Source organism: Somniosus microcephalus, chromosome 6 (assembly GCF_052327205.1).
Source record: "Somniosus microcephalus isolate GS21.2 chromosome 6, FLI_Smic_1.0, whole genome shotgun sequence".
Classification (NCBI taxonomy): Eukaryota; Metazoa; Chordata; class Chondrichthyes; order Squaliformes; family Somniosidae; genus Somniosus; species Somniosus microcephalus.
Window position 1 is genome coordinate 10,650,050 of NC_140992.1, and position 21,945 is coordinate 10,671,994.

Consider the following 21,945-nt stretch of genomic DNA (forward strand, 5'->3'; position numbering starts at 1 on the left):
CAGGACACAATTGCACCTCGCCCAGACCCAGATTAACAGGTCAGTAACAACAGAAAACGCTGGGAAAACTCAGCAGGCTTAGTTTGCTGTCTTAATTTCTCATGCTGAAACTGAAATGGGAGGTTTATCCCGGGAATAGAAACTGAAGTCCTGAGCAGGAAGTAAAAGGGGATTTTTTTTTGGCAGCTGGGTGGAACTCCTCCTCTGTGGAGTTTTTGTTTGCACTCGGCGACTGTTTAAAAAAAACGCCCCTCTCTTTCTCAAAACAAAACACTCCAGGTCTGAAGAATCTCAAATAAGCATCGCCAACATGGGAACCACACAGGGTTCGATTACTGCCCAGAGACTGGCTTACGTGCTGGGCTCTGTACTGTTGCTGCAGTGCATGTGTATGGCTGTCACTTACTTATACTTTTCCAGCGAGTTAAAGCAGGTAGGAGAAGCAAAGTGCTTTATCCTGACAGTCTCTCTCTCTCTCTTTCTCCCTCCCTCCCACCTCCCGCTTGCTTCTCGCAAAGTTGCACAGGGTCAACTCAGTCGCGTTATCATTTAATTTAAGCCTCATTAATATAGGATTAAATGCAACAAAAAACAGTTACGCATTTTTTTTTAAATGTAAACAAGTTAAGCAATTTTGTTAATGCAAAAAATGTGATGCATTTTTAAAATGTAAACAAGTTACGCGATTTAAAAAAAAATGTAAACAAGTTATGCAATTTTTTTCGTGCAGAATTTGCCTTTTGCAAACCTCCAAAAAGAATTCGAATTAAATTTGTAAAAAAAAAAATTGGAATAGGGCGATTGAGAAATGTAATCACAATGTTTACTCTGCGCTGTTGGTGTTTTCAGGACTGTTCAGTGTGTTGTCGCTGAGAGAGGAAGGGCGCTGGTTACTGACTGGCAGCCAAACCGTCTCAGTCTCCTAAAGTGCAAAGTAAGGGGGCAAAGAAAGCACAGCCAAGAGGGGGTTAAATATCGCCCCTCTGTATCTGTGCTCAGTCCCCCCCCCCCCTTTATTGCATACAAGGCTAGCTCCCTGATGTCGAACCAACTTTGAAAAGTTGGCAAGATGCCCCCAGCTCGCAAACAAAAACACAAACTGAGCCAATTTTTTTCCTCCCACTTTGCTGTACATGTGCTCTGTGAGTGCACGATTTCCTAGGCACTGCTAAACTTAGCACAGCTGTTTACTGGGAGGACAGTGCAGTTGTTCGGTTGGATGTTGGCGGGCAGGGGAATTTTACTGTTTTGAATGGTTGTGAAGAGGTTTTTTTTTGACCTGCGGGCTTAACTCCTCCCCTAACTCCTGTCTCCTTCTGTTAGATTAACCTTTTTTCATTTTGATCAAACATTAGAAGAGATAAGGTGGATTTACCGAGCTACCTGTGCAAGGTGGGCATGGGGGGGGTGGGTGGTGGTGGCGGGGTAATAGGTCTTTTGTGTATTGTCTTTTAAGGTGCATGAAGGCAGCACCCACTCACTGCCAGAGGGTGCTGAATGCTCGCCAGGCTGGCTGTGCAACCTTATATAAAGCGATGTATCGCGTGCAGAGTTGCAAACTCTGTCGATGCCAAGAACTCCTGACTTCGGTCACGCCTTTCACCGCCTCAGAGCGCCCCAAGGCACTTTGCAACCTACATTACTTGCCACGCAACTTCAAAACTGCTGACTGAAGTGTAGTCACGGTAACGCATCAGCCAATCTGCGCACAGCAAGATCCCACAAACGGCAATACAATAAATGATCAGATAATCTGTTTTTTTTTAGTGATGTTGGTTGAGGAATAAAATATTGCCCTCCGGGGAGAACGCCCCCGCCCCCGCGCCCCCCGCTGCTCTTCTTTGAATCGTGCCGCGGGACCCCGGCGCAGAGGGAGTGCTGCATTGTCGGAGGTACCGTCTGTCCGAGGAAGAAGTTAAACTAAGGTCCCGTCCCGCCCTCTCGGGTCGTGGGTTCGAGTCCCACTCCAGAGACTTCGGCACGTAGTCTGGGCTGACACTCCCAGTGCTGGTGCCAGGGGAGGGCTGCACTGTCGCAATGGCCAATATTTATCCCTCAACCAACATCACTAAAGCAGATTATCTGGGTCATTATCTCGTTGCTGTTTGTGGGAGCTTGCTGTGCGCAAATTGGCTGCCCCGTTTCCCGCATTACAACAGTGACCACACTTCAAAAAAGTACTTAATTGGCTGTGAAGCGCTTTGGGATGTCCTGAGGTCGTGAAAGGCGCTTTATAAATGCAAGTTCTTTTCTATCTGTTGCAATGTAAGCACTCGGTGTAAGTGGGCATTAGTAACCTCATGGTGCCTGGAAAGGTTGCATGTTTAGGATTGGTTGGGTACAGACATGATCTGGTTAATTGTGGCAGCCTCTGGAGTGGGGAAAAGTAATTAAGCTGTCAGGTGGAGGAGGTACTTTGCACCCTGCAGGTCGCCCCGTGGTGTCCGATGGCGGTCGGGGATCAGTCGAAGGGCACTTACTTCTCTTGTTTTCTTGTACAATGGTATAAATAACTGAGAGGGGGGAAGGGAAAAAAAAGAACTTGAATTCTGGCCAATTCACTCCAGCGAAAACAAGGACAGGCGGTGAACTTCTTGTGGCCTGCTCCCTTTTATGGAGCCAATTTGACAGAAGGTCCCAGAGGCTCCCCTGAAGGTTCGGTGAGCTTATCCCAGTCAGCAACTGGGCTGCCCAGACCAGGAAAGCCCCAGGTTTGACAATGGGCTTGAGGGATTGGGACGCTATTCTTCTCCATTGCTTGGGATTGGCCTGGAGTCTCCAGGAATCGAAGATTAATCTCCAGGACACCGCGGCCAGCAACACCCAGGAGAAAAAAATCACAAGGGCATTAAAAAAAAATTATGTGTTTTTTTTTTCATTTGCTTTGAACATTTTTGTTTATTAAGTTATATAAAAATGTTGGAATTGAGCAGAAAAAAACCAGGCTGTTTGACTGAGGGCCATGAATCATCCCAATTGGCTGTGGGATGGCGGGGTGCCGTGAGGATTGATGTGTTGGGCGACCAATGGCGGGAGAGTGGGGGGGGGTGGGGCGGGGCGAATGGAGACGAGAGGTCATGTGATGGAACCTCCAGGAAAACGCCCAACCAGAGTTGGCAACCCTACCTGGGCTAGGAGGGGGAAACATAGGCCAGGGATCCCGCTGCTGATGGTTATTGAGTCGCCCTTATTCCAGGTGTGACTACATGTGCATTGGATTGAGGACAGCATTGGTGTTGGATGTGATTTCCCCCTCCACCCCCCTTGGTTGAAATGCTAGACACTCGCTGTCAAATAGGCCATTTAGGTGAGGTATTGGAGGGGAGCGGTGCCTCTAGACCCGAACCCCAGCAAGGGATCAGCGTCTTCAGGAGAAGGCGGGGCGGGGGTTGGGTGGGGGGGGGGTGGAAATTTATTGGAAAAATAAGAAAATGGTGGTCTCTGGAAAGGGACCAGGAGTGGGAGTCCTGGCTGAATTTATTCCTTAGACCCAGGCTTACTGAGGTGAATTGTAACATCAATCCCACCCCCCTGACTGAGATTAGGCAAAGAACCTGGAAGTTCCAGGAGCCACCACTAAACGATTGGAGAGGGTGTTTTATTCATTCTTGGGATGTGGGCGTCGCTGGCAAGGCCAGCATTTATTGCCCATCCCAAATTGCCCTTGAGAAGGTGGTGGTGAGCCACCTTCTTGAACCGCTGCAGTCCATGTGGTGAAGGTGCTCCCACAGCGCTGTTAGGGAGGGAGTTCCAGGATTTTGACCCAGCGACGATGAAGGAAAGGCCGATATATTTCCATGTCAGGATGGTGTGTGACTTGGAGGGGAACTTGGAGGTAGTGGTGTTCCCATGCGCCTGCTGCCCTTGTCCTTCTAGGTGGCGGAGCTCGTGGGTTTGGGAGGTGTTGCCAAAGAAGCCTTGGCGAGGGTGATACCTGAGGTTGCATCGTCTCATCTATAGCTTGGGCAGTGATAGCTTTTCCTCACCATTCTCTTCATATCTTCATATCACTTGGAAAACTTGGCAGTGCATTTACCAACCGCAGGCAGGGGTGGGGCGGGTGGTGGGGGGCACGGGGGTGTAGAGATGAGTTGGGCAATCACCGTAGGAAAGAAATGTATTTCCACCGTTGGCTAGCTTGGTCAGAATGGGTGAGATCAACAGCTAGGATACTTGAAAGAAAGATTGATTTGAGGAAACGGGGTTTGGCTTCATCTCAGCCCGCACCTCCATCCCTGGACGCTCGCTGGGAGCATGAAGCCACCTCTAATGCTGGGCCAGTAACTAACCAACAACTACTTGCATTTATATAGCGCCTTTAACGTAGTAAAACATCCCAAGGTGCTTCACAGGAGCGATTATCAAACAACATTTGGCACTGAGCCACAAAAAGAGATATTAGAAATAACAACAGAAAATGCTGGAAACACTCCGCAGGCCAGGCAGCATCCGTGGAGAGAGAAACAGAGTCAATGTTTCAGGTCGAAGACCCTTCGTCAGAACTGAAACGTTAACTCTTGTTTCCCTCTCCACGGATGTTGCCTGGCCTGCTGAGTTTTTCCAGCTTTATTTGTTGTTATTTCGGATTTCCAGCATCCGCAGTATTTTGCTGTCGTAAAGAGATATTAGGACAGGTGAGCAAAAGCTTGGTCAAAGAAGTAGGCTTTAAGGAGCGTCTTAAAGGAGGAGAGAGAGGTGGAGAGGTTTAGGGAGGGAATTCCAGAGTTTGGGCCTCGGCAGCTGAAGGCACGGCCGCCAATGGTGGAGTGATTAAAATCGGGGACGCGTAAGAGTTTTTTTTGAGGGTTGTAGGGCTGGAGGAGGTTACCGAGTTAGGGAGGGGCGGGGGCCATAGAGAGATTTGAAAACAAAGATGAGAATTTTAAAATCGAGGCGTTGCTGGACCGGGAGCCAATGTAGGTCAGCGAGCACAGGGGGTGATGGGTGAACGGGACTGGGTGTGAGTTAGGACACGGGGCAGTGAGCACAGGGGGTGATGGGTGAACGGGACTGGGTGTGAGTTAGGACACGGGGCAGTGAGCACAGGGGGTGACGGGTGAACGGGACTGGGTGTGAGTTAGGACACGGGGCAGTGAGCACAGGGGGTGATGGGTGAACGGGACTCGGTGCGAGTTAGGACACGGGGCAGTGAGCACAGGGGGTGATGGGTGAACGGGACTGGGTGTGAGTTAGGACATGGGGCAGTGAGCACAGGGGGTGATGGGTGAACGGGACTCGGTGCGAGTTAGGACACGGGCAGCAGACTTTTGGAGGATCTCAAGTTTACGGAGAGTGTGAGGTGGGAGGCCGGTCATGAGAGCGTTGGAATAAAGTGCAACTTCACCCCAGGATGTGGGGAGCAGTAATCCGAATCTACTTCATAAAATTTGCATAGCAGTTAATGGACTCTGTGTGCCAGCTGGAAAAGTGCAATAGGCATTGAGTGGTGAAGCTTCCTAGAACACGTTTGCATAAAATTGAACGTTGAACCTTGGACATGTTCCACAGGGTTAACCCTTACCTCCTTGATCAAGGTTTCTCTCGCCTGCAGTAGACTACGGGAGGTGCTTTGACCATTGCTACCCTCTACAGAGTCTCCGCATCTTTCCACACTCTCAGCAAGAACCAAGGTCAAATTCATTAATGTTCCGCCCTTATTACTTGCTGTCTCCCTGGGCTAATGTCGACCAGTGTTGCTGCCCAGTGTTAACCTTCTACCCTGGTTGAATTGAGTAATAAAAGTTTGATTCTAACACTAATTACTGCTCATAAATACAGAAAGTGCTTGAATTTATAAAGCACCTTTCACGACCTCAGGATGTCCCAAAGCACTTCACACTGATGCACGTTTTGAAGTGTAGCCACTGTCGTAATGCAGAAAACTCGACAGCCAATCTGCGCACAGCAAGCTCCCACAAACAGCAACGTGATAAATGACCAGACAGTCTCTTTTTTTAAGTGATGTTGGTTGAGGGATTAACGTTGGCCCAGGACACCGGGGAGAACTCTCCTGCTCTTCCTCGAAATAGTGGCCGTGGAATCTTTCATGTCTCCATGAGAGGGCGCAGACGGGGCCTCGGTTTAACGTCTCATCCGAAAGACGGCACCTCTAACAGTGCAGCACTCCCTCAGTACTGGCACTGGGCGTGTCAGCCTGGATTAGGTGCTCCAGTCTCTGGAGTGAGGACTTGAACCCACGACCGTCTGACAGGCAAGAGTGCTACCCACTGAGCCACGACTGACACACACATTGCAAGTATTTGTATGTTGGTCTTCACTCAATTTTTGAGAACTCTCTGCACCCCACCCTATAAAAAATGTTCTCTCCCAACTGCAAGGGCACAGTCTGAGGCCCATCACTCCCAACAGAACTGGTAGGGCAGCACAATCTATGTCTTGTCGCTCCTCCAGTTATTCCCTCAGCTGGTACCGTAGCATAGTGTGGGAGCCTGTTACTCCTACCAGAGCTGAACGGGTTTGTCACTCCTACATTAGAATAGACAGGGCTTGATGGCCGGCGCGGACACGATGGGCCGAAGGGCCTCTTTCTGTGCTGTATAACTCTATGACTATGACTATCTCCTTCCCCAGTACAACCCAGAGCTGATCACTCACATCTCTCCTCTCTCATGGCAAGGGGCGTGGGGGGGGGGGGGAAGAGGAAGTAGCGCAGTCGAGGCCTGGCACTCCCAACAGAGCCTGGAACTGTGGTACACACCAGGCCCACCACTGCCACACCTTCTCCACAGGCTGCTCAGTTGCTTCCATCAAGGATCGTCTTGTCAGTGGCCACAACTCAATCAGAGGTCCATCCAATTCTCCCTTGCTGTACAAGTGATGCACAACTCATTTAATTTTCTGTCGTAAAAAGGAACCTGTGGTGATTTCCTTCAGAAACCAGAAAGATTCCCCCTTGAATAGATTGAAGAAGTGAGTTACTGAATGAAGCGATTGTTTGTGTTCAACAACACAATACAGGGAATTTCCTTCCCCGTATCATTCACAGTCAGCTGCCTTTCGGCCTATGTTTTCAACCCTGGAATTATAAATTAGGGGCTTGGACGTTAGTGGCGGAAAGGAACAGGAGGAGGCCATTCAGCCCCTTGAGCCTGTTCCGCCATTCATTGAACTCATGGCTGATCGGTACCTCAACTCTCGGACTAGGGGACAAGGATTCAGGCTTTAGTGGAGAAAAAGTAAACGTACAGTTAAGTGAAGAAGCATCTACAAGAAGCCAAGGCTTCTTCGGCAGCACCTCCCACACCCGCGACCTCCACCACCTAGAACAACAAAGGCAGCAGGCGCACGGGAACACCACCACCAAGTCCCCCTCCAAGTCACACACACCATCCCAACTTGGAAGTATATCGGCCGTTCCTTCATCGTCGCTGGGTCAAAATCCTGGAACTCCCTCCCTCACAGCACTGTGGGAGCACCTTCACCACACGGACTGCAGCGGTTCAAGAAGGCGGCTCACCACCACCTTCTCACGGGGCAACTAGGGATGGGCAATAAATGCCGGCCTTGCCCAACGACGCCCACATCACGGAAATGAACAAAAAGAGAAGAAAAGGCATTTTAACCAAGGGGGGGGGGGTGGAATAGTCGACTGTGGGAGGTGGTGGAAGCAGAGGGTGTTACCGTGCAGAGGGCCAGCTGTTGGGGTTCTGCAGTGGGCTGCTGTGCCCTTAGGTTAGGGACGGCGTTCAGTGCTGGGCCCCGCACCTCAGGAAGGATATAGTTTCCTTGGAGGGTGAGCAGTGCAGATTCACCAGAATGATATCGGGGCTAAAAGGGTTAAATTCTGAGGACAGGGTGCACAGACTGGGCTTGTATTCCCTCGAGTTTAGAAGATTGTACGGTGATCTAATTGAGGTGTTTAAAATGATAAAAGCAGTTGATCGGGTAGATAGAGAGAAACTATTGGTGGGGGGAGTCCAGAACAAGGGGGCAGAACCTTAAAATTAGAGCCAGGCCGTTCAGGGGTGATGTCAGGAAGCACTTCTTCACACAAAGGGTGGTGGAAATCTGGAACTCCCCCAAAAAGCTGTTGAGGCTGGGGGTCAATTGGAGCTTTCAAGACCGAGATCGATAGATTTTTGTTGGGTCAGGGTATCGAGGGATACGAGCAAAGGCGGGTAAATGGAGATGAGGTAGAAAATCAGCTGTGATCTAATTGAATGGGGGAACAGGCTCGAGGGGCTGAATGGCCTCCTCCTGTTCCCATAGAAAGGAAAAACCAACCAGGGATCTGACTCCTGAGCATTGAGTGGCGGCGTGACGAGAGGAGAGCTTTGGGAGACTGTCCTCATCCTGACGTCGACGCACAGTTTGACACTCAATTTAGAACGCGCCAACATCAGTGTTCTCGCTCAGGCCAACATCCCCAGCATCGAAGCTTTGACCACGCTTGATCAGCTCCGATGGACGGGCCACATCGTCCACATGCCCGATACGAGACTCCCAAAACAAGCGCTCTACTCGGAGCTCCGACACGGCAAGAGAGCCCCAGGTGGGCAGAGGAAACGCTTCAAGGACACCCTCAAAGCCTCCTTGAAAAAGTGCAACATCCCCACCGACACCTGGGAATCCCTGACCCAAGACTGCACAAAGTGGAGGAGAAGCATCCGGGAAGGCGCCGAACACCTCGAGTCTCTTCGGCGGGAGCACGCGGAAGCCAAGCGCAAGGAGCGCACGTCAACCCAAGCACCCCACCCACCCGCCCCTTCAACCACCGTCTGCCCCACCTGTGACAGAGACTGTAGGTCCCGCATTGGACTTATCAGTCACCTGAGAACTCATTTCTAGTGTGGAAGCAAGTCATCCTCGGTTCCGAGGGACTGCCTAAGAAGAAGACATTTTAGCTGGGATACGGGCTGATGTTTCTCACTCTGTTTCCCTCCCCTCCTTAACTCCTGGTACGTGCTAATATCTTATGACATCAGCTTAGCTGAGGTCAGCCAACTCAGCCTGGAAGAGGGGCGGAGCCTGTTTTGTTTTAATGATTGATGGCTTTAAAGAGCTGGAACCACAGCCTCCTTTAAAGAAGAACACAAAGAGAACCATGTTTGTGCACCAGATAGCTGACGTGGCCAGACAGTGCAGAGGCTGGGAGGAGGTGCAAGTTGCTGTGTGGGGGAGAATGCTTGTCTTGGCGAGAGGCAGCAGAGTAATACCGTCTGCAGTGAGGAGGTTTGGAATCGATCCATTCTTGTGGCTGAACGTAGCTGAAATCCAATTAGCCTCAGACTGAATGTGTTAGCTCAGCCCGCACTCCATTCTCAAACTGTGCGCTGGAGTTCCTTCGCAGGAACGGTGCAGCCAGGGGCAGGTGGACGCTCCCCCTGTTGTCCGCGCTGTCTCCTAAGGGTGGAGGATGTTTGGGGGCCGTGAACCCGTCATCGGGTCGGAGAGCGTCCGTTCCAAGCCACGGCCCCGTGCGTTCGAAGTTCCACGTGTATCGGCCGTGGCTCAGTGGGTGGCACTCTGTCGCCTCCGAGTCAGATGGTCGTGTGTTCGGGCCCCTACTCCAGAGACTTGAGACCATAATCCAGGCTGACACCCCCAGTGCCAGTACTGAGGGAGTGCTGCACTGTCAGCAGCGCCGTCTTTCTGATGAGACATTAAATCGAGGCCCCATCTGCCCTCCCAGGTGGACATAAAAGATCCCATGGCCACTATTTCGAAGAAGAGCAGGGGGGAGTTCTCTTCGGTGTCCTGGGGCCAACATTTATCCCTCGACCAACATCTCAAAAACAGATGATCTGGTCAGTTGTCATATTGCTGCTTGCTGTGCGCTGATTGGCTGCCTGTAGGTGTTCCGTACATTACAGTGGTGACATTTCCAAAAGTGCTTCATTGGTTGTGAAACTATGGGCTGTCCTAAGGCTGTGAAAGGAGCTGTATAAATGCAAGTCTTTCTTTCCCCTCCTTCTGCCCTCTTCTCCCCGCCCCCCCCACCCCTCGTACTCTCCCGGGGACATTCCATTATGCTCTGACAGTCTTTGTTAGGAATGCTGAGAAAAATCTGCCTGATCGGTGAACTTTAAAGAGAGAAGTTGGTTCTGCCAATTGGATCCTGACTCCTTGGGTTGCTCATGGTCTGCTTCAGCCCAGACAGTCTGGTGGTTTTTGTTGAGTGGGCACCTAAAATGTCAAAAGTGTGAACCAGACATGAAAGCTCGGTGTTGTTAGTAAGGTTCTTCCTCACCTCCCGCCCCCACCACCCCTCCCCCCCGACTTCGCTCTGTGCCTCGTGACCTATGAGCTCTTGAACTGCGAAGGTTTTCAATGCATTGTCAACAGTGGGGGGGATGGGCAGTGATGGGGGAGAATATAAGAAATAGGAGCAGGAGTCGGCCATTCGGCCCCTCGAGCCTGCTCCGCCATTCAATAAGATCATGGCTGATCTTCGACCTCATCTCCACTTTCACGCCCGCTCCCCATGAGATATCCCCTTCGATGGGAGAGTTAGTGTACCACAGGGAGGGGCTTCGATGAATTGGTGTACCAGAGGGAGGGGCTTCGATGGGTTAGTGTACCAGATGGAGGTGCTTTGATGGGTTAGTGTACCAGAGGGAGGGGCTTTGATGGAGGGTTAGTGTACCAGAGGGAGGGGCTTCGATGAGTTAGTGTACCAGAGGGAGGGGCTTCGATGGAGGGTTAGTGTACCAGAGGGAGGGGCTTCGATGAATTAGTGTACCAGAGGGAGGGGCTTCGATGGGTTAGTGTACCAGATGGAGGTGCTTTGATGGGTTAGTGTACCAGAGGGAGGGGCTTCGGTGAGTTAGTGTACCAGAGGGAGGGGCTTCAATGAGTTAGTGTACCAGAGGGAGGGGCTTCGATGGAGGGTTAGTGTACCAGAGGGAGGGGCTTCGATGAGTTAGTGTACCAGAGGGAGGGGCTTCGATGAGTTAGTGTACCAGAGGGAGGGGCTTCGATGGGTTAGTGTACCAGAGGGAGGGGCTTCGGTGAGTTAGTGTACCAGAGGGAGGGGCTTCGATGAGTTAGTGTACCAGAGGGAGGGGCTTCGATGGGTTAGTGTACCAGAGGGAGGGGCTTCGATGAGTTAGTGTACCAGAGGGAGGGGCTTCGATGGAGGGTTAGTGTACCAGAGGGAGGGGCTTCGATGAATTAGTGTACCAGAGGGAGGGGCTTCGATGGGTTAGTGTACCAGATGGAGGTGCTTTGATGGGTTAGTGTACCAGAGGGAGGGGCTTTGATGGAGGGTTAGTGTACCAGAGGGAGGGGCTTCGATGAGTTAGTGTACCAGAGGGAGGGGCTTCGATGGAGGGTTAGTGTACCAGAGGGAGGGGCTTCGATGAGTTAGTGTACCAGAGGGAGGGGCTTCGATGAGTTAGTGTACCAGAGGGAGGGGCTTCGATGAGTTAGTGTACCAGAGGGAGGGGCTTCGATGGGTTAGTGTACCAGAGGGAGGGGCTTCGATGAGTTAGTGTACCAGAGGGATTGGCTTTCCTGATCTTTAACTTTTCTTTAGTATGAAAAGGATTATTTCTGTATGTTAAACACCAGAGAAAACACAGGCTAGTGGGCGGTGTACAGAGGCCTGAGTGTCTCAAGTGGCATAAGCTGCCCTATTCTATTCTACTGCACAGGAAACCTGGCTGGTTAAACCCTTCATGGGTCTGCCCTCTGAGCAGGCTTGGTCCCGAGGCGGTACCCACTCTCGGTGCAGTAGAATTGTCAGCTCGATCTCACCGCTGCCCTCGACATCCTCTCTTTGTATTCAGCTGCAGTGGATTTGAAAAAATCCAGAATCCTGGTTTGCATAAACACAGCAGAGTTCCCTGGCCTGGATCCAGGAGTTTGCCTGATGTCTCGTTCAGGCCTCACTGTGAACTACGGTGGGATGTCACTCACGCTAAAGGACAGGAATACTGCCCTCTTTTTTTTCTTAAGCAGAAACAAAATCAACTGAAAGGGGGAAAAAGAAAATGAAAGATATACATACAAACATACCTCCCTGCTCCTGCTCTTTCAGTCTGCATCAGTGAAGAATAATTAGTCTAAACTAATAATGTCGCAGGGAGTTTTTTCACTGTTTATTCTTCACTAATGGGCTAAACGGATTAAATTACGAGGACAGGTTGCACAGACTAGGCCTGTATTCCCTTGACTGGAGAAGATTAAGAGGTGATCTAATTGAGGTGTCTAAGATGATTAAAGGAGTCGATCGGGTCGATAGAGAGAAACTATTTCCTCTGGTGGGGGGAGTCCAGAACAAGGGGGGCAGAACCTTAAAATTAGAGCCAGGCCGTTCAGGGGTGATGTCAGGAAGCACTTCTTCACACAAAGGGTGGTGGAAACCTGGAACTCCCTCCCCCCAAAAAGTTGTTGAGGCTGGGGGGTCAATTGAAAATTTCAAAACTGAGAGTGATAGATTTTTGTTAGGCAAGGGTGTTCAGGGTTACAGAACCAACAACAACATCAACTTGCATTTATATAGCGCCTTTAACATTGTAGAACGTCCTGAGGCGCTGCACAGGTGTTTAATCAGACAACATTGAACACCGAGCCACATAAACAGATACAGGTAGACTATCCTTTATCCGAAAACCTCGGGACCAGCCGTGTTTCGGTTTTTGGAAAATTTCGGATTTCAGAAGGTATTTTATAAGACTGGGAAATTTGTCGGGGGCGGGGGTCGGCGTCGGCGGGGGGGTCGGTGGGGGGGTCGTCGGGGGTGGGGGTTGGCGTCGGCGGGGGGTTGGCGGGGGGTCGGTCGGCGTCGTCGGGGGCGGGGGTCGGCGTCGTGCGCATGACTTATGCTGAACGAAAAAACTTTCGGTTTTTAGAGGTTTTCGGAAGTTCGGATAAAGGATACCTGTATTAGGGCAGGTGACCAAAAAGCTTGGTCGAAGAGGTCGGTTTTAAGGAGCGTCTTGAAGGAGGAGAGCGAGGCGGAGAGGTTTAGGGAGGGAATTCCAGAGCTCGGGGCCCAGGCAGCTGAAGGCACGGCCACCAATGGTGGAGCGATTAAAATCGTGGATGCTCAACAGAAGAACATAAGAACACAAGAGGCCAGAATTGGAGGACCGCAAAGATCGCGGGTGGGGGGCGGTTGTGGGACTGGAGGAGGCAACAGAGATAGGGTGGGGCGCAAGGCCATGGAGGGATTTGAAAACAAGGATGAGAATTAACCAAACCAAGGCAGGTAAATGAAGTTAAGATGCAGATCAGCCATGACCTGATTGAATGGCAGAAGAGCCTCGAGGGGCTGGATGGGGATGTGTGGGGAGGCTGATTTGTTGAGGTTGGGCGTAAAAGATCCCACGGTACTATTTTGAAGAAGAGCAGGGGAGTTCTCCCCGGTGTCCAATATTTGTTCCTCAACCAACATCACTAACAAACACTAATATGATAGCAGCTCGAGGAACAGCACCTCATCTTCCGATTAGGCACTTTACAGCCTTCCGGACTCAATATCGAGTTCAACAATCTCAGATCATAACCTCGGCCCCTATCATATATTTATATATTTTTTATCCACACCTTTGGTTTGTGCCTTTTCCTGTTTCTCTCTCCCACATGGCAGCTGTCTCTCACTCTGCCAGCGCATTTCACACTTCATCTAGAGCCATTGTTTGTTTCTTTACCTGTCCTATTACCATCTGGTCTCGCCTTGAATATCTCTTAATGTCTCTTCACCTCTCACAGACCTTTTGTTCTTTCATCCCCTCCCCCATTTCCCAGCCCCCAAACTTGCCTTTTAACCTGTTTCATTTCCTGTTTTTTTTGCTCAGTTCTGACGAAGGGTTTCGACCCGAAACATTGACTCTGTTTCTCTCTCCGCGGGTGTTGCCCGGCCTGCTGAGCTTTTCCAGCGTCTTCTGTTGTTATTTCACTAACAAACAGGATGATCTGGTCATTTATTTCATTGCTGTTTGTGGGATCTTGCTGTGCCCAAATTGGCGTTTTCTACATTGCAACAGTGACTGCACTTCAAAGAGTACTTTATTGGTTGTAAGGCGCTTTGGGACGCCCTGAGGTGGTGAAAGGCGCTATAGAAATACAAGTTCCGTCTAATCGAGGCGATGACCCGTGATATTGTATCCCAGCCGGGAGCCACTGTCTTCAGCAGATGGTTCACGAGAGGGGAAAACCCTAAGGTCTATTAATATCTCAGTAACGGTGATCTAATGACCAGCAGGAAGTTAGAAACTTGGTGATCTCACCAATGTAAGTCTTGTGAATTCCTTATTGGGAATACATTAACAGCTGCAAAGGAAGACGGCCGCTGTTAAGAACATAAGAAGTAGGAGCAGGAGTAGGCCATACGGCCCCTCGGGCCTGCTCCGCCATTCAATAGGATCATGGCTGATCCAAACCTAGACTCACGTCCACTTCCCTGCCCGCTCCCCGTAACCCCTAATTCCCTGATCAGCTAGGAAACTGTCTCTCTCCGTTTTAAATTTATTTAATGTCGCAGCTTCCACAGCTCTCTGGGGTAGCAAATTCCATAGATTTACTACCCTCTGAGTGAAGAAGTTTCTCCTCATCTCAGTTTTGAAAGGGCAGCCCCTTATTCTAAGATTATGCCCTCTAGTTCTAGTCTCACCCATCAGTGGAAACATCCTCCCCGCATCCACCCGATCAAGCCCCCTCACAATCTTATATGTTTCGATAAGATCACCTCTCATTCTTCTGAATTCCAATGAATAGAGTCCCAAACTACTCAACCTTTCCTCATAAGTCAACCCCCTCATCTCCGGAATCAACCGAGTGAACCTTCTCTGAACTGCCTCGAGAGCAAGTATATCTTTTCTTAAATATGGAAACCAAAACTGTACGCAGTATTCCAGGTGTGGCCTCACCAGTACCCTGTATAACTGAAGCAAGACTTCCCTGCTTTTATACTCCATCCCCCTTGCAATAAAAGCCAAGATTCCATTGGCCTTCCTGATCACCTGCTGTACCTGCATACTAACCTTCTGTGTTTCATGCACCAGGACCCCCAGATCCCTTTGTACTGTAGCACTTTGCAGTTTCTTTCCATTTAGATAGTAACTTGCTCTTTGATTTTTTCTGCCAAAGTGCATAACTTCACACTTTCCAACATTATATTGCATCTGCCAAATTTCTGCCCACTCACTTAGCCTGTCTATGTCCTTTTTGCAGGTTTTTTATGTCCTCCTCAGTCACTGCTTTCCCTCCCATCTTTGTATCGTCGGCAAACTTGGATATGTTGCACTTGGTCCCCTCCTCCAAATCGTTAATATAGATTGTAAAGAGTTGGGGTCCCATCACTGACCCCTGCGGAACACCACTAGTTACTGATTAACTAGAAAACATCGCTAGTTAACTAGAAAACATCAGCTGGTTACACCGCTAGTTAGAGGACGACAACTAAGTCCCAGCTTGCAGCTGTTTAAGCTCATCAACAAAAATGGCTTAGAAACCACAGCACAAAGTCGAGTCCAGACAAATTACTTTTGCTCCCACTCATCACTAACGCCCTCCTGTATCGCAACAGGCTCCAGACTGGGTCTGCTCGAGGCCTGTGTGAGTCGGGATTCAAATTAAAGGACACTGCCAACTGGGTGAAAATGTTTAGCCGAATTATTTGGCGGTGATGGTGTCGGCACAGGAGGGGATGGTGTCGGCACAGGCAGTGATGGTGTTGGCACAGGCTGTGAGGGTGTTGGCATAGACGGTGAGGGTATTGGCACAGACGTTGATGGTGTTGGCACAGACGTTGATGGTGTTGGCACAGGCTGTGAGGGTGTTGGCACAGGCTGTGAGGGTGTCGGCACAGACGGTGATGGTGTCGGCACAGACGTTGATGGTGTTGGCACAGGCTGTGAGGGTGTCGGCACAGACGTTGATGGTGTTGGCACAGACGTTGATGGTGTCGGCACAGGCTGTGAGGGTGTTGGCACAGGCTGTGAGGGTGTTGGCATAGACGGTGAGGGTATTGGCACAGACGTTGATGGTGTTGGCACAGACGTTGATGGTGTTGGCACAGGCTGTGAGGGTGTTGGCACAGGCTGTGAGGGTGTCGGCACAGACGTTGATGGTGTTGGCACAGACGTTGATGGTGTTGGCACAGACTGTGAGGGTGTCGGCACAGGCTGTGAGGGTGTTGGCACAGGCTGTGAGGGTGTTGGCACAGACTGTGAGGGTGTTGGCACAGGCTGTGAGGGTGTCGGCACAGGCTGTGAGGGTGTCGGCACAGGCTGTGAGGGTGTTGGCACAGGCTGTGAGGGTGTTGGCACAGGCTGTGAGGGTGTTGGCACAGACGTTGATGGTGTTGGCACAGGCTGTGAGGGTGTTGGCACAGGCTGTGAGGGTGTCGGCACAGACGTTGATGGTGTTGGCACAGACGTTGATGGTGTTGGCACAGACTGTGAGGGTGTCGGCACAGGCTGTGAGGGTGTTGGCACAGGCTGTGAGGGTGTTGGCACAGACTGTGAGGGTGTTGGCACAGGCTGTGAGGGTGTCGGCACAGGCTGTGAGGGTGTCGGCACAGGCTGTGAGGGTGTTGGCACAGGCTGTGAGGGTGTTGGCACAGGCTGTGAGGGTGTTGGCACAGGCTGTGAGGGTGTTGGCACAGGCTGTGAGGGTGTTGGCACAGGCTGTGAGGGTGTCGGCACAGACGGTGATGGTGTCGGCACAGATGGTGATGGTGTCGGCACAGACTGTGATGGTGTCGGCACAGGCGGTGATGGTGTCGGCACAGACGGTGATGGTGTCGGCACAGGCGGTGATGGTGTCGGCACAGGCGGTGATGGTGTCGGCACAGGAGGTGAGGGTGTTGGGACAGTTGGTGAGAGTGCCGGAACAGGCACTGAAAATATAATCTGCGTTGCTATTTCGGGCTCTCGACAAAGAATTATAATGGGTGTTTATCAGAATTTAAGGATGCGGCACAGACGAAACCGAACTGCACTTAATTCTGGCCACAAGTCCATGCCTGATCTCCTCAGGAAATCTGTGTTTGTTCAACTCCAAGCAGAGCTTGGGAGAAAAACAAAGCTTTTACTTGTTTTGTTACGGGTACAAACAAGGCAATTTGCCAAGTTTGCGTGGTGTTGCAGGAGAGTTTCACTCCCACTGCAGGAGGTGAAGCTTTGACTGTGAAACCCTCCCAGAATTGCCCTGGAGTCTCCCGGAATTTAACCTCCTGCTGTGAGGAACGCTCGGGCGAGAGAAATCGATGGGGCGTTAAATTAAAAAATGTGGGAGGTGGGAGCGAAGGCTGTTTGACTGACGGCCGGGAATTGCCCAATCGGGTAACGAAAGAATCTGGTCGCTTTCTGATTGGTGTGGCAAGGCCTCGTCGGGTACCAGCGCCAAACAGGCACGGCCCTTCATTGAACCGGGTTAGCAAAGCCTTTCTCAGGCGGCTGGCACGGACTGGCCCGCTCCCTGGGCGGGTGACACAGGCCAGACCCCCAGATGTGAGACTCCCAGACACGAGCTGTATCCCTGAGGCTCCACAACAAGAATGATTCACGTGGTTAAGGAAGACGGGCTTCTATTTATACAAATCGCCTTATCACCTCCGACAGTAACAACAGCAACTTGCATTTATATACCGCCCTTAACAACAACTTGTATTTATATAGCGCCTTTAATGTAGTAAAACGTCCCAAGGCGCTTCACAGGAGCGATTATCAAACAAAATTTGACTCCAAGCCACATTAGGACAGGTGACCAAAAGCTTGGTCAAAGAGGTGGGTTTTAAGGAGCGTCTTAAAGGAGGAGAGAGAGGCGGAGAGGTTTAGGGAGGGAATTCCAGAGCTCAGGGCCCAGGCGGCTGAAGGCACGGCTGCCAATGGTGGAGCGATTAAAATCGGGGATGGGCAAGAGGCCAGAATTTGGAGGCGCGCAGAGATCTCGGAGGGTTGTTGGGGTGGAGGAGGTTACAGAGGTGGAAACATTTCAGAGTGCTTCACCTACACTGAACTGTTGCCACGTAGCCCAATGCAGCAGCCAATTGGCGCATAGCAAGATCCCAACAAACCAGCATGCAAAATGATTGGCCTGTTTGTGGGATCTTGCTGTGTGCAAATTGGCCGCCGCGTTTCCTACATTACAACAGTGACTACAACAATAACAACAACAACTTGCAATTATATAGCACCTTTAATGTAGTAAAACATCCCAAGGCGCTTCACAGAAAGGTCATCCAACAAAATTTGACACCGAGCCACATAAGGGGATATTAGGGCAGATGAGGTAGGTTTTAAGGAGCGTCTTAAAGGAGGAAAGTGAGGCGGAGAGGTTTAGGGTAGACCTTCTTTGGCTGTAATGAACTTGGGACATCCTGAGGTCAGGTAAGGTGCTGTTTATATGCAAGTCTTGCTTTCTTTCTTCCATCGAAAAGCTTGTTATGAAACCCGATCTCTGACGTGGTTACCCTGATCAGTTGAGACCTGCTCAGCAAGTCTAACCTGAAGCTGTACATTGAGGGTGCTGAGTTCTACTTCTAGGCTGGACTTGCCCCGATGACAGCAAAAAGAAAGAAAGAATTATATTTCTCCAGCGCCTTTCACAACCTCAGCACGTTCCAAAGCGCTTCACAGCCAATGAAGCACTTTCGCAGTGCAGTTACTGTTGTAATGTGGGAAACGCGGCAGCCAATTTGCGCACAGCAAGCTCCCACAAACAGCAATGTGATAATCACCAGATAGATAATCTGTTGCAGCGATGTTGGTTGAGGGATAAATATTGGCCCCAGGACACTGGGGAGAACTCCCCTGCTCTGTGAAATAGTGCCGTAATCGTTTTAACATCTCATCTGAAAGATGGCACCTCCGACAGTGCAGCACTCCCTCAGTACTGCACCGGGAGTGTCGGCCTGGATTATGGGGTCAAGTCTATGGAGTGGGCATCGAATCCACAGCCTTCTTCAGAACAACAGCAGATATCCTAACCTTTAAATTCCTGCTCTGAGAGACATTCAGTAAGAAGTACCATCGGAGCCACCACAGTGATCCAGGATATGGAACATTGCTTTCTGTTTGTGTGCAAACATGGCTTGCTTGGGGAAACGCCCATTCGTGCATGACACCATCAAGGTCGAATATAGCAGGAGAGAAGTTGAGTTCAGTCAGAAAGCAATGACTGGATGACACACAGCTTGTGTTTTGAGAGGCTGTCGATATATAATCACAGTAGGTGGTATTTGAGGCCAATGGAACAAGAGGAGGCCATTCAACCCCTCGAGCCTGTTCCACCAATTACACCACGGCGGATCTGTATCTTAAATCTATCTGCCCGCCTTGGTTCCGTAACCCTTAATACCCTTACCCAACAACAATCGATCAATCTCAGTTTTAAAGTTTTCAATTGACCCCCAGCCTCAACAGTTTTTTGGGGGGGAGAGTTCCAGATTTTCACCACCCTTTGTGTGAAGACGTGCTTCCCGACATCACCCCTGAACGGCCTGGCTCTAATTTTAAGGTTCTGCCCCCTTGTTCTGGACTCCCCCCACCAGAGGAAATAGTTTCTCTCCATCTACCCTATCGAGTCCTTTAATCATCTTAAACACCTCGATTAGATCACCCCTTAATCTTCTAAACTCAGAGGAATACAAGACTAGTCTGTGACATGGCCTCATAATTTAACCCTTTAAGCCCCTTTGCTTTGTTTTCCTGGATTTGAACTTGGAGGTGGTGGTGTTCCCATGCGCCCGCTGCCCTTGTCCTTCTAGGTGGAAGAGGTTGCGGGTTTGGGCGGTGCTGCCGAAGAAGCCTTGGCGAGTTGCTGCAGTGCATCTTGTAGATGGTCCACACTGCAGCCACGGTGCGCCGGTGGTGGAGGGAGTGAATGTTTAAGGAGGTGGATGGAGTGCCGATCAAGCGGGCTGCTTTGTCCTGGATGGGGTTGGTGTATGTGTGTATATTATATATATATATATATGTAAGATAACCACAAACAGATCAAATTTCTTTGCGCACAGAGAGCGGTGAGAATGTGGAACTCGCTGCCACATGGAATGGTTGATGCAGAGAGCATTGATACATTTAAGGGGAGGCTTGATGCATACACGAGGGAGAAGGGAATAGAGGGGGGTGGGTGGGTGGGAAGAGATAATTAGTGTGGGAGGAGGCTCGTGTGTGGAGTATAAACACCGGCACAGACCAGTAGGTCCAAATGTGAAGGAATAGCCATGATTCAGAGAAATACACGATACCATGAACAGATTTCTAATAATATTAATAAAAGACATACATACTGGGTTTAAAAGACACAAGTCTCAGCAGACACAGGCTGTGAACAGAAATACAGGCTTCTGAGAGAAGATCAGTTGATAACAAAGTTGTAAACAGGCTTTGAAATGGGAAAAGGATATTGACCAAGAAACTAAGACCCTATTGAAAAGCAAAGACTTGCTTCCGAAGAGTCTAGAGTTTGGGTGTAACACAATGGAAGACCCAAGTGAAGTGTGAAGAGCTAACACGTTGGAACAGAAACACAAACATTAAAAGAGGCATGTGCCTTTGAAAACATGACATCAAGTAAAAGAAAAATCTGCTGGTCAAATAGTTTTATGTTAAACTTTGAAAACAGGAGCCATAAGATTAAATATGCAACCAATAGAGATAGCTAGAAATGCATGAACCACCCTGGTCAATGGTCAAAATGTCGTTAATTTAGATGTAGTAAAAACCATACCAACAAGACTTTGAAGATAAGACTTCAATAGATACACCAAGCAATTACATTGTGTTTGTATTAAACTTGGAACACCACGAAGTCAAAATGTCTGCTAAAAAGCAGTTAAGCCAATATTAAGAATTGAATGAAGAATCTTCGATAAGAATGACATCAAACAGAAACCATAGCTGTCATTGTTTTTATGATGGTTTTTGGAACACCTAAAGGTAGAGAAATAATTATGCATGCAATAGTTGAATTGATAGTAAAATAAGTAAAATAGAAAGCATTCGAAAGAGGTATCAATAAAGACAATTAGCTGACATCAGCAGAGAACATCAAAGAAGAAACCACTACCAAAAGGGTATAAAAATAAGACCTTTTTTAACAGAAGTCAGAACACGCTGAATGGGCAAAGCATTTCTCAACTTTCCAGAGGCATCTCTGTAAGTCTTTAACTATGAGTCTTAGGAAGTCAGATTGATTTTGGCGGATGTTCTGGATTTAGAAATAAGTAAGAAATAAGAAATGTAACGAAGTAAAGATTTGAGAATAAGTATCTCTGAGAAATAAGAAATGTAAGCTAATTGTATTTTAAATTGTTAATGTTGCAACTGATTCAACAGATGTTAACTGAATGTCGGCTCTTAAATAAAACGATATATTTTTAGAATAGTCTCAAAGAGTAATTCTGTATAGACTCGCGAACCCACAAATTCTGTACACTCTTTTGTAAGGAGTTGCAGAATTCTGGGGGGTATTCCGGACCCTCATAATATCCAGAAGGTTACAGTCTAGTTCAACTTATTAAAAGTACTATCCGGAGGATGGTAACATCTTTAGTCGTTCCTTTCCTTTAGGGAGAGATAGCCTGAACCTTTAGACCCATTTAAGCGTCTTATGGAATTCAGCTATCTCTAACTTAAGTTGAGGGTGAACGTCTGGGGAATACGCCTGATCTGGGGTAGCCCAAAAGGGCTAGGACTGTAATTATCCCTGCACGAATGGTCCGTTCCTGTGCAGTGGATTCTGCGCGATGTGCAATGACCTCCTTTTGGCTGTCGTGAATACCAACACGTGCAAGTGCGTTATCTCATGTCTGTCCTACTTTGTCTCCAGGTACAGGAAGCGTTCTCCAAAAGCAACATGGCCTGCCTGATGGGAGATGTTCAGGATCTTCACCCTGGCTCCACGGCGGACGAGGAATTCTATGACTATCTGAGCAGGGACCAAACAGAGAGGACCGAGGACCTCTGCAGGCGATTCCGAGCTCAAATCCAACAACTGATAGAAAAGGTACAACAACAACATCAACCTGCA

General features: G+C 49.5%; 1 protein-coding gene across 1 annotated transcript in view; it reads left to right on the forward strand.

Annotated features, from left to right (window-relative positions):
* The first annotated feature begins 273 nt into the window (after nucleotides 1–273).
* Nucleotides 274–21,945, forward strand: part of LOC147115448 (tumor necrosis factor ligand superfamily member 10-like) — a 31,325-nt gene continuing 9,653 nt past the window's right edge. The window contains exons 1-2 of the mRNA XM_085989711.1: nucleotides 274–433; nucleotides 21,745–21,921. Of these exons, the coding sequence (XP_085845837.1) occupies nucleotides 311–433; nucleotides 21,745–21,921 (300 nt within the window). The 5' untranslated portion in view covers nucleotides 274–310. The remainder of the gene's footprint in view (nucleotides 434–21,744; nucleotides 21,922–21,945) is intronic.